We start from the raw sequence: 12,994 nt of genomic DNA, 5'->3' as shown, positions 1-12,994 counted from the left end.
TCATCAGATAATAATGCGAGAAGTACATCATCTCCTTCACCAAAGCATGAACCAGAAACCACAAGAAAAATACATGATAAATCTTCAAGACCTACAAACTAACCTCTACATAACATACATTACATTTATTGCTACAAACTTATTTCACTTTCCATTTTCCATGCCAATGCATTTATAGTCGCCACAAATTGGCGGCCCCGTCTTCCAGCCGACCCCAACACAACTGCAGTCGCCTATGACTTAGGAATTATCATCGAACATCACCGACAGCAGCAGCCCTTGGACAAAGTCGCTTCTCTTTGTTTTCTCCTCCTGATCTTTGACCGACATTGGAGGCTTTCTGCATAACAGTAGAGATTAAGAACCATACAGACTCGAACATGCAACAAGATGAAAGACGCAGTTGATTTCCCAAGACCAAAAGTGAATGCCCCAGTGGTTAGTAGAAAAACAAGACTATGTTTGAAATTTAAGGGCATATAAACACAAACAAAATAGCAGCCTCGGGGAATCCAAGTCCTTGTTTTTGTTCATCTTTTTCATGAAACTCAATCTTTTACTTCTCACTTTCCATGTTTCTGACAGGTTATAGTAAAACGTGAACCCACCTCTCAATGTATGACTCATGTCCTTAACTTTTCAATGTAAGTTTAATCCAATGGTCATTTTTAGTCAGGACAAATATATGTTACTGCCACTAATCCGGCACCTCATAGATTCAAGAACAGCCTATAGAATCTCTAGTGCTGAAAGGCCTAACTTCAGTAGTTTCGTCAGAATTTGCTTGTTGCTAATTAGGTGGCACTGGTTCCTGGTTTAGATGATATTTTCGCCAACTAGGTTCTGGCATTGAGTACGTACTAGGTATAAATTAATCTAATTGCTTGACCCTCTGAGACCCTCCCTCCCTCCCTCCCTCCAAGGCCCCATATGCACTATTTATCTTAATAAATTATCAGTTAGCAACAGAATGGAGACAAACGACAGGGAACAAAGAAAAAGTAGAGGTTAGCCTCTCAAACAACGGGGAACAGTTTCTTTTCACAGTTCTAGTTCATGATAGTTTATGATCTCCAAAAAAACTAATACAATGTAAACGTTAAGCCATTGTTTAGGTTTCTACAAAACCTCATAGACACTTGAAAGATCCAGAGGGCCTCAAAATTATAAATAGTGCATCATACAAACTCATATGCTTAACAGGAAGACCCTACAGGGCTTTCATATTATCAAGCACACTCAATAATCTAGGCTTATAGACCTAAAGAACTTGAGAGAAAATATTACTCCTCTAAGGATGAAAACCATGATCTGACCCTATTTCTAGTAACAAATCCATCAAAGAATATTTATATATTCAATCATAGAGATGAATTTGATTAAAGGATCCGAATCATATTCAAAACTAATCATAACCTTCCCAGAATTTTAGTTTGCAGTAATGTTTAAATAGGTCCATTCTATGGGTAATCAGATTTTACTAGCACCAAATATACACATATTGATGAATGTTACTTTAGCCCTTCTATTGGGTCCACATACTTTAGCAATAAAATACACTAATGCGATGCAAGTATCAGAAACAAGGGTATAGCCATATAAGGGATCTTTTGCAATGCTAACCAGAGCAAACACTGCTATGACTTAAAACAACTAACCTCTCCGAAGTGCATTCAGTTGTGCTTTTCTTGGTTGTTGTCGTCTCAGCTGAAGAGTGTGATGGCACGCTTTCATAATCTTCAACCATTGGCAAAATAAATGAGGACAAAAGCGGGTCAGGGGCTGCATTGCTTGAAGAAACTATGCAGGAAGATCCTCCAAAAAGGGACTGCAAGTTCCCTTCTCTTAGCTCTCGCCTCAACAAAGAAAGAGTAGAATGTGAACCAGATTTTCGGGATTTTCTCTTGCGCTGCATGTAATACATAGTCAAGGAATCCAGAGTAGTTGGTCACTTAAGGAATATAGCATGCAATCATCTGTTATAGGAAGAAATAAAACAGCCATTTGACTATTTTAGCAATAACATCTGCACAATGCTACTTTTATTACTTAAAAATCCAATTTTATGTCTTGCAGCATTAATGTCTAGTATAAAACGTGTGCCTGATTATTAAGAATAAGGAAGGTGAATAAACTGCAAGTAATGGCTTCACGAGAGAATAAAATAGTTGAAAATGATAACTATTCTGAGAAGGATATCTTAAAAATATTCCCGTGTTGCAGTGTTATATGAGCTACCATATCAACACCTACCCTCATCGTACAAATTGGACATACCTGCAAGAATAGAGTTATTAATAGTTTTTCTAACAGTGAAGAGAAAATGTGAATAGACATCATGAATATGCTTTGAAGCAAATAACCTACTAGTATACCAAAGTTTTAAGAGAATATAATCAATGATAAATTCGTACTACTAATAACCAGGTATTAGATCGATCACAAGGACATAATTAGTGATGTGGAAAGAACTAAAAAGTTGTATGTATAATCTCCTAAGCTATCTGGAGGATACTAAGTCCTGCCAAGATTACGGAATTCAAAATTGGTGTTCGCAAAAAAACGAATTAAATCATAAGAAAGTCACCAATGAACATTTAGTGAGATAAGCCTCAGCTTAGCAAGTCTCGCAGTTCTTGCAGAGTGGAACCATGCTGTACCAGACACGAGGTAGATCTTCCAAATTTTCAAATAATGCCAAAGTTTTTACCCGTAACTGTACAATGATATGATAGGACTCACCCCATTCTTGGCTTCTATAGGATGCTCATCATCAATGTGGCAACAGAGTCCCACAATATCAAAATAGTCCGAACAGAAAGGGCATGGATATTCCTCTCTTATATCATCATCCATGTCAATCTCCTCAAAGCCCATGAGCATTTCTGCATCAAAGCCATCCCATTTCAATCCTATAGATAATACAAAAGCAACCAGAAACCCCAAAAGTTAAAGAACAACACACAAATGCAGATGTGAGATTTTTAGCAAGTAAAAAAAAATTCACTTTACAAACACACACATAAAAAAAAATCATCCATCATTCAACTTTAAATCGAAATCCCAAAGCAACTCATTCCTTGACAAATGCGACACCCACATAGAAAACAAACACAGTCAGCATATGCATCTACAGTCAAATTCATAGCACCAACATCAAATGAAATCTTTGGAGAATTACAAAGATTAGCCAATTCAACAAACCCTAGATTAAAAACGCAATCTTTGAAATGAAAATCACCCCCACCAACAATAATGAGGCCCATCACAATGCAAATATGTAACAAAGACTACATCATGTCAGCATCTAACAAGAACCCCAGATGAAGATAATAAATAGTAAAGTTTTTTTAAGAAGAAAAAGAAAGAGGCAAACAAGACATAAAGAAGGATTTACCAGATCGAGATTGAAGAGCAGATTGATAGCGCTTGGAGGCAGAAGACAAACGAGTAGCCCAAGAATTAGCATCCATGGCTTCTTAATTTCTTATCAACCCCAAATTTCAATTTTTTTTTTTTTTTGCAAATCCCGAGCTGTCTTCTTCTCAAGAGCCTATGAAAGCAATCAAGGGTGCTCCTGATGAAATAATTGCCCAGAGATTTCCTTAATTTGTTGGGAGAAAGATGATGATGAGATGAATGGAAGAGAGAGAAGGGTTGCCTTTGGAAGGTGATATGAAAATCCACCAAGAGGGAGCCGAGAGTTGTCTTCCACACACCTTTTATATTCTTCTTTTTTCTATTTTTATTTCTTTGCGTCCTGACAGCTTGTCCTTGTCTGAATGTAATTACTCTGAAATCGATGATCAGTTTTTGAGCATAATTACTTTGGACAGTGTTTGGGTGAAAATTAATGCTGATTACATCCTGCTTTGACAGATGTCAACCGATCACACATTTTTACCTGCTTTGGTGAATAGCTATTAAATCAATTAAATATTTACTTTTTCTTTCTAAAATTGGTTTATATCCAGTTTTTGATAATTTAATTGAGTTGGTTAAGAGTATATCAATTGATGTTAGAGCATCAGCATCGGCGGATGTCCGCCGAGCATCGGACCGGCGTGTCCGATGTTCGCGGCGGACGTTCGCCATTGGGAGAGGAAGGTAGGCGGGCGGACGTCCCGTGCAGACACGGGAGTTTCGCGGCATTGGCGCGACGTCCGTCGGGAAGGCTACGGGACATCTGCCGCTGTGGCATGCAGGCGTCGGATATATTTTTAATTTTTTTTCCAAACTCTATATATACGGCTCGTTAAACTTCATTTCATTCCCACCACTTGTGTTAACAAGTTTCTATCTCTCTCTATATTCATCTCTTCTGGCGAAATATGTCTCATTACGATAGTGATTCCCCCGTCACGAGCGAGTCACAAACGCAGAATATTCCCTTGCCGTGTATTCCATCTCGAGTTGGGGGAAATGCCAGCGGAAGTGCACCGATGCCCGGAATGTCGACGATGATGCAGCAACCCCAAATAGGGGGAATGATGCCTGGGTACTACAATATGCCCGGGATGATGCCCGGGTACTACAATATGCCTGGGATGATGACGCCCTAGATGCAACAGATGCCCCAGATGCAACAGATGTCGGGGATGATGCCCCAAATGCAACAAACGCCGGGGATGATGCCCCAAATGCAACAAACGCCGGGTATGATGCCCCAAATGCAACCGGGGGATGATGCCCCAGCTGCAACAGGGATCCACTGCCGCTGCGGGAGGGAGCAGGCAGGGTGTCCCTCAACCAGCTGGGGACAATGAGTATCGTCCCTATATGGATTTATTGTGCAGTGATTCTCCCATCCGTACTTCGCTGGAGACTCGTACTGCCCTGGAGACTCAGTTCCGCGGACGTCGCCAGCCACGCAGCCAGCAGCACCACCGGCAAGGACACGAAGGGAGGGGAAGAGCAAGGCGACTACCTCGCATGTAGCGACCGATAGTGGGGCGGGGATGGAGGAAGGCGGCGGCAGGAAAAAAAGGACTGTCTGGAGCATTCAGGAGTGCGTCGCGCTGGTAAAGGCATGGATCAGTGTAGTCGAGGATCCATATGTCTCGTCCAACCAGGTCATCAATAGAATGTAGTACCGCATTAGCCAAAGCTACCTCGATTGAAAACCGGCCGACGGGAAGGCTCACTGTGCAGAGCAGTGCCAGAAACAGTGGGAGCGGCTGAAGAAGCAACTCAGCCGATTTGTCGACCTCTACCAAAACAACCTCCGGTTGGCAACCAGCGGCATGACCTTCGAAGATGTGAAGCTTCTGTCTCACCAGTAGTACCCCGACAGTGAGAAGGGGTTCGGGGAGTTCAAATAATGGGAGGTTTATCTTGAGGTGGAGAATTTCCCCAAGTTTATGGCGGGTGTTGAAGATGGGTGGCCGAAGCGGACGAAGATCAACGCCTCTGGCGAGTACAGCAGCAGTGCCGGTTCCCACGAACTCCCCGAAGCCGAGGCAGAGTTCCCGACACCTCAATCGTCTTCCTGCCGCCGTCGCCCGATTGGGCAAAAGGGCGCGATGCGGATGGCTAGGGGAAGTTCCAGCGCCTCGCAAGAGGTCCACTCGGAAGCTCCTTCGCAGATCACTCCCTAGCTGACCAATCTCGCCGAACTGCAGATGACGCAGTTCATGATCGAAACAACGGAGAAGTGGCATGCAGCGACAGATCTCATGTACAAGCGGATGTTGAAGTATGGGATCGACACTATGAGGAGAAATCTGAGGCTGCCATCCCTGCCCGATGTTGAATAGCACCACCGGCGACGGGGAGAACGAGTCTGATGACGGGGAATGAGACGGGGGGCCAATTTGTCGAAGCTTGGGGTAGTTCTTTTTTCTGTAATAATTATGTACTTTTTTTTAAAAAATAAAGTAGTTGCATTTTCTCCGTATTCGTGTCGAAATTTTAATACCGTACATTGTTTATTAATTCCGTAAATTGTTTAATTTGGTGAATTTGTGAATTTTTTTTTATTGCGGGAAGTCCGTGCGGGAAGGCTATGAGATGTCCGTCACTGTGCAGGGAAGGCTATGGGAAGTCCTTATGACGTGGCAGTGCTGGGAAGGCTATGTGAAGTCCTTATGACGTGATAGGAGGTGTTTTTGGGAAGTCCGTCCCCACTGGGAATGCTCTTACCCACTTGTTAACTGGCCGTTCCGATTCGAATTATAACCGGCTTATTTTATCATTTTCTTTTTAAATTTTAAATTTTGATTTGAATATATATAAAAATAAGCAATAACAGAATGTGTAAATTAAATTAAGGGTAGATGGAAACTATAAAACTAAAAGTCACAAACTTACAATTTATGGTTTTACAAGTATTTCAAATTTAAAACATAACTATGGAGTAGTACGTACTCCTATTTTACAATTAAGAAAAGAAAAATAAAATGAAATAAAATGGTTTAAGTTCAACTTAAATTTTGAATTTATGACTTTTAAACTTAAATGGTCGGTTAATATGTGATTTTGTTAAAAATTAGTACTAATTTTTAATGGAAAACATTTGGTTTTGTAGATTTTCCAGTCATATATGCTACACGCGTCCCTATCACTGACCTCCTATGAAACTAGGTCACGATGATTGTTTCCAACGACGATTATAGTTGTAATTATGCTCAACTTATCATCGATTAATGTATACGATAATTATAATTGATATACTACTATGTACGTAATATTATAATATTATATTGTTAATTCAATACCAAATTGCTGACTACAATTAAATAATATTCTTATATATTCAAATTAAGAGTTTAAATCATTAGTATCAAAATGTCAATGCAATCAACAAGAAATATCAATAAGGATATTAAGGTCACTTTACAACAAATTAGTTCTAAATAACTTTTGAAAAATATCTTGTAACTTTAAAACGCATATAACCTTCTCGATTTAAATTATTTTTTCGCACAACATATATCAAATTAAAGATAATTTCATAAGGATTCTAACGAGATCTCACTTGCATATGTTCCTGTTAGGATCGTCGACTGCAACATCAGTTTGATATTGTCCGCTTTGGGTCAAGCCCGCACGGATTTATTTTTGGGTCACTCCCAAAAGACCTCAAACTAATTGGGGTTGGACATGAATTATACTCCCTCCGTCCCATGTTACTTGCACTTTTACTTTTCGGCACGTCACAAACTCCTTAAATTTTTTATAGTTTAAGTTAGAATTAATGCATTTAATTAATATGTTAGTTTAAGTTAAGAGGTCCTTTATTAAGTGACGTCTCATTACACTTAAAATTCTAACTTAATTACACAAAAAAATCAATCTTAAATTTACGGCCTAAAATGAAAAGTGCGAGTAGCATGGGACGGAGGGAGTATATACCTTCCAACTTCCCTCCCTCATACGACTCAGCTATAGAGGGACGGAGGGAGTATATAAAATATGTCAATATAATACATGTAAAAATGTCATTCTTAAAGCAACGTGTTGACATTCTTAAAGCATTGTGTTGATATTTTCAAAACACTATATTGACATTTTCATCCAAAACCCTAATTTGGTAGTTTTTTTATCTTTTTCGATTTAATTAATAAAAATGAAAATTACACGTGACAAATTTTAGATTACTATATTTCTAACATCCTATGGTATTAAACTACTCCCTCCGTCCCGGCTAAGATGACACATTGCTTAGCCGGCACGGGGTTTTAGGAATTATTGGTTAAAGTGTTTAATTGGAGAGAGAGAAGTTGGGTGTAAGTATTAAAGTAGAGAGATAAAGAAAGATGAATATTTTAATAGGAGTGAGAAAAAGTGGTTGAGTGTATCAATTGGAGAGAGAAAGTTACCAAAAAAGGAAATGTGTCATCTTAGTTGGGACAAACTAAAAAGGAAAACGTGTCATCTTAAGCGGGACGGAGGGAGTAATTAGTTATAGTTAGCAACTAGAAAGTGAGTTAGCAATTGATCACTCTTCCTACTATTACTACGTAACCATATAGGTTAAATTCCAAATTGAAATTGAGGATATTGGGTAAATTTTCGATCGGGTTAATATGGCAAATCTATATACATACTCATTTAAAAGTGTGGGCTTATCTTAACCAAGGGTTTTAGTCAGCGCCGGAACCAGCATAGGCCAAGCCACCGCGCCAGTGGGGGCTTGGCCGGCGCTGGACATTATAACCCCGCCGTGGCCGCCCCACCCCGCCCAGGAAGTTTGAATCGGAACTCTGGAAAAGAAATACATGGAGGTAGAAGAAGACGGGGGATACGAAAGAAATTTTTATTAAGCTATGAAAACTGATAAAGGCTATAAAGATAGGCACCTATACGCTATATTCAGCTAGTGCTCCCTTTTAGAGTATGCAAATTTATTTTTTGTATACTAATATTTGTACGCACTTTAATATCATTGAAAAAGTACTTTTATTTATCAATCTAAAATATTAAAATAGTATCGTCCCGTAAAAGATGTCACATTTGTGGGATGGCACGAAATTTTAAGAAGTTTTGTTTTGTGTGTTAGATAGAGAAAAAATATAATTTTTATATTAATGTGAGAGAGAATTTTTTCTAAAAACAGAAATGTGACATCTTTTATGGGACGGAAGGAATACTTACTAATTAAATACTATGTGCTATATGCACATTTTTCAATTAATTAGACAATCAATCGATCTAGAGGTGAAATTTAATTAAATATTTGTTAATTTTCAGTTAAATCTATTTTTTTAAAACTATTTAGATGAGGCCTCGGTACTATATTTATGTATTCAATTTAAAATTTCACATTTAAAAAGTATGATAGTGAATTCAAATTTGTAAACTACTAGTATAATTAAATACTATATTGATTTTGAAATGAGATTGTTAGGGATTTGGGTTGTGTTTGTGATGATCTATGATCACGTGAATTTGAGAATTTGGATTTATAAATTAAAGAATAAGTATTATATAAAAAATTAAATATTGTATTCTCTTTTACTATTTCACTTTACCATTTCTTGTGGTGGACCCCATATTCTACTAATCCACTCACATTTTATTTTGAAACTAAAACCCACATGCCACTAATTTTTTCAACCAATTCTCTATTACATTTCTTAAAATTCATGCCAGATCAAATGGTACCGAATTATTAGGGACGAAGGGAGTAATATTTTTTTTGGTTCAGCCCCGACTTACTTAAATTCCTGGTTCTGCCACTGGTTTTAGTCATTTATAACTTAATATTGTTTGATCTCCTAAAATACGTACATACTCCACCCGTCCGCCATTAGGAGTCCCATTCCTAGCTAGGCAATACGAGTTTTAAGAGATGTTAAGAAAAGTGGATGAAAAAAAGTTAGTACTAGAATAGAAGTCTCACTTGTGTATATATTAATATTAAATAAAATGTGAGTGGAATGAGTTAATGGAAGATGAAACCCTATTACTATTTATGGTAAAAGTGAACTAGGACTCCTATTCGCGGACGGACTAAAATGAAAAAAAAAAACAGGACTTATATTTGCGGACGGAGGAGACGAGGAGTATATCTTAAAAGTTACTCCCTCCGTCCACTATTAAGAGTCGGTCATTTTTGCGCACTCGTTTTGTAAAAATGATAATAAATAGTTATAGTGGAGAAATGGTAGAGTAAGAGGGAGAATAATGTTGAGAAGTGTCTTATCTAAGTTATTCTGTCTCTTACTTTACCATTTTTCAATTTAACTATTCATTATCATTTTTATAAAATGAATGAGCAAAAATGACCAGGACTCCTAATATTGGACGGAGGGAGTACTATGTTATTTCAGACTTTTAATTAAAGGTTTGTGTTAAAATGACAACCCCTCTTAAAGTGACACCGTGACACCACTTATACAACAATATTATAAACGATACGCAACAATATTACAAATACTATACAACAATGTGTGTCAGATATTGCTGGACAAGAGAAATTGCTGGATAAAGACCAACAAATTGCTGGCCATCTTTTTCAGATTTTTTTTTAGTTTTTTGCCATGTGACAACTTATTATTCGTCCACATGTACAAATGATTGATTAAGAATAGTGATATGGTGTTATTTTAAGGGATGGTAGCACCCTAACATGCCCCTTTAATTAAATCTTCAAAATCAATTATTTAATGTTTGGACATGATATGGAATATGCACGCAGATTTACAACAGTTACCTGATAGATATCCATTAAGAATTAAGATAGGATGAATAAGTATATAAATTAAAAATGACCAAGTATAGCCATTATTACTTGTATTTTATACCATAACTAGTGTCACCCCTCATAACTAGTATCACCCTTATGCGATACACGGATTGATTTAATTTCATTATAATAAATTTATATTTTGAATTAATTAAAATAAGTATAACTATATTATCAAAGTATTAAAAATCAGAAATATGTAAAACAATTTAAATATAATATTTAATACATGTGTGATGCACACATTTTAAATTTACTTAATATTAATTAAAATTTATAAAAATAAAGTAATATCTACACCACACAAAACAAAAATAAATAATGCGTTGAGCAAATAAATAGTGTTACTAGATTGTTGAAACAAAAACAATTCCTCAATCACAAAATAATAGAGAAAATGAATTGAGGATGAAGGCAAACATTATTAATACACAAATAGAAAAAAAAAATCCATCTTAATAGAAAACTAATTTTGTATTAAAAAATAGTGTTAGAACTTAAATAAATAAATAAAACAACCTTAGCCCACTGGACTTATATAAATAAATACTACTACTACTACTATACCCTACACTAATTGTTTTATGCGTCTAATTTTCTTCTTCTCCATTTCTCCAGTATTGGTCTTCTTCCTCATCATGTAGTAGGTAGTACTAAGTCTTTTTTCACTTCCTTCTACTATTCACTATACCATTTTAAAAAATTGAATCTATCATACAATACAAAAAGGGAAAACTCAGTAAAACCATTCATTTTGTTTTCCTTGAATGTGACTCTCGTTCTTTCTTTTTTAATGGATTGGAGGTGAAGTTGTGAATTTTAATCTTAAAATAGAAAAGTGTGTAAAATTTAATGACCATTGAAATCATAACAGTGGTGCAATTATTAAGGAAAATGAAGGAAGGAACCATAGACTGACTATATTAACAGTAATGTATTATAAAATAATCAACAACAAAAAAATACATTGCATAGAAATATAAAAATAAATAATGCACACAATCATGGAAAACTAGAGGTGATATTGTGAATTTAGGATGCAACAGATCATATGAATAGATCACCGGAGAAAAACAATTCTCCAATCACAAAATAATTTGGAGAATGAATTGAGGGTTCAAAGCAAACATTATTAATACACAAATGAAAAAAAATCATCATGTTAAAAACTAAATTCATGCTAAAACAACAGTGACGCAGAATTCGAACAATACCTAAATACGGATTAGATTTCTGTAAAAAGTTTAGCGAAGAATATAGTGGAAAAAAGGTAAAGAACATGTGGATTGTAAACTACCAAATGTCATATATTTATAATAAAAAATATAAGCCTCTTCCATAAACTTTCAATTGATAAGGAAAAAAAAACGTTTTTAACTTCCAAATTCAAAACCTAAATTTTGCACCTTAAATATGAAAAATTAATTGGTGTTTAAGGCTTCATAAAGACACATAATTTATTCCCCAAATATTTTGTAAAATATACATAAAGTTAAGTCAATAATAATTTGATAATCAAAATATTCAATTTCTATAATAAGTGGCGTCATATTATTTTGGTGCTAATAATAATTGATCATTATATATAATAATTAACTATGAGTGATGGCCATTAACTCAATCCATCATGTAATGTAACGTTAAAAACATACAGAAAATTAAATCAACAATAATTTGATAGTCAAAATATTTAATTTCTAGAGATGAACCATCATTGCAGCCCAAGAGAGTGGATAATTATGACAATTAATTCATAATTATATTTGAAGATAGAAACTACAGAATGAATTAAAAATTGTGCTTACCGAAATTTAATGAGTTCATGAAGTGAAAGATTCCTTGCACAAATTTCTTATTAAAAAAGTCCTAAAACTCGCCTTTTATATAAGTATAGATAGATTCTTAACTACCTTAGGTTTAATCCTAATCAACAAAATATACACGCCGTTGCATCTTCGCCGTTACATCTTCTTCGTCATCCCAAATCTGTCTACATTAATGGGGCGGCTTGATTTCTTCACCAATTTACCATCAGATATTACGATCGACATCCTCTCACGACTCCCCCTCGAAAGCATTTCAATCAGCAAATGCGTTTGCAAATCATGACTCAATCTGCTCAATTCCGATGATTTCAAAATAAAAACCCCACCCGCTCTAGTTTGCTTGAAGTCGGTGGGGATGAACCAAACTCAGTGCATGATTTTTGAAATTTTAGACGAAGAAGAAGAAGAAGCCGATTTGGAGAGCCACGATCTTCACGGCATTACGCTCACAGATTTCGATACCCCTCACACAATGAAAGCAACGATAGGTAGCGCTGCTGATGGATTGCTTCTTCTATACCCAAACGCAGATGATCCCGAAACTTCTGTTTACATATGCAATCCGGTCACTCGTGAATATATCAGCCTCTGCCGTCCTAAGGAATACAATTGCTGGTCGTGTTTCCAATTTTGCGCGAGCAAAGTAAGTGAGCAATATAAGGTGGTCTATCTCGGTCGAACCCTTGAATCCGACTCTTTTCAAGTATATACCCTCGGAACAGGATTATGGAGGCCCATTGAAACTGGCGCTGCTTCTGGTTTCAAATTCAATTCCAATGAACGTGCTGTATGTAATGGCAACCTCCACTGGATAGTAGATGATTTTGATCAACTCTCTATTCGAATTTGTGGTTTTGATGCTGAAACGGAATGTTTTAGCATCTTCTCTGCACCTCAAGGCTTTCCTATGGATGGAGATGTGGAATCGAATGTCAAGTTGACTAATTTTAGGGACTGTCTTTGTGTTTGTTACACATAA

General features: G+C 36.4%; 2 protein-coding genes across 3 annotated transcripts; one reads left to right on the top strand and one right to left on the bottom strand.

The window, feature by feature from the left end:
* Positions 1-6: 6 nt before the first annotated feature.
* Positions 7-3,705, bottom strand: LOC125222454 (protein DEHYDRATION-INDUCED 19 homolog 3-like). 2 transcript variants are annotated; one of them, XM_048125076.1, is made up of 5 exons: positions 3,398-3,705; positions 2,743-2,912; positions 2,200-2,277; positions 1,659-1,915; positions 7-340 (listed from the first exon to the last, which is right to left on the bottom strand). In XM_048125076.1, the coding sequence occupies exons 1-5, from the start codon at positions 3,471-3,473 to the stop codon at positions 241-243; spliced, it is 681 nt and encodes a 226-aa protein (XP_047981033.1). In that variant the 5' UTR covers positions 3,474-3,705; the 3' UTR covers positions 7-240. The 2 variants fall into 2 exon arrangements, with proteins under 2 accessions (XP_047981033.1, XP_047981034.1); XM_048125077.1 differs by having other exon boundaries at positions 2,743-2,885; positions 3,398-3,704.
* Positions 3,706-12,370: 8,665 nt separating this feature from the next.
* LOC125220954 lies at positions 12,371-12,994 on the top strand. Its single transcript, XM_048123082.1, has one exon. It carries the CDS (start codon positions 12,371-12,373, stop codon positions 12,992-12,994), a length of 624 nt encoding a protein of 207 aa, XP_047979039.1.

The sequence above is a fragment of the Salvia hispanica genome, chromosome 4, assembly GCF_023119035.1.
Source record: "Salvia hispanica cultivar TCC Black 2014 chromosome 4, UniMelb_Shisp_WGS_1.0, whole genome shotgun sequence".
NCBI classification, from domain to species: Eukaryota; Viridiplantae; Streptophyta; class Magnoliopsida; order Lamiales; family Lamiaceae; genus Salvia; species Salvia hispanica.
This window is presented reverse-complemented; position numbering and strand designations above follow the sequence as displayed.

Bases quoted from the DNA above. Each gene is read 5' to 3' on its own strand.
- LOC125222454 (XM_048125076.1), bottom strand. From the start codon at position 3,473: ATGGATGCTAATTCTTGGGCTACTCGTTTGTCTTCTGCCTCCAAGCGC. The intron at 2,278-2,742 runs GTGAGTCCTATC...CTATTCTTGCAG, and splicing joins CTATAGAAGCCAAGAATGGG to GTATGTCCAATTTGTACGAT. The intron at 1,916-2,199 runs ATATCCTTCTCA...ACTATGTATTAC, and splicing joins AACACGGGAATATTTTTAAG to ATGCAGCGCAAGAGAAAATC.
- LOC125220954 (XM_048123082.1), top strand. From the start codon at position 12,371: ATGAACCAAACTCAGTGCATGATTTTTGAAATTTTAGACGAAGAAGAA.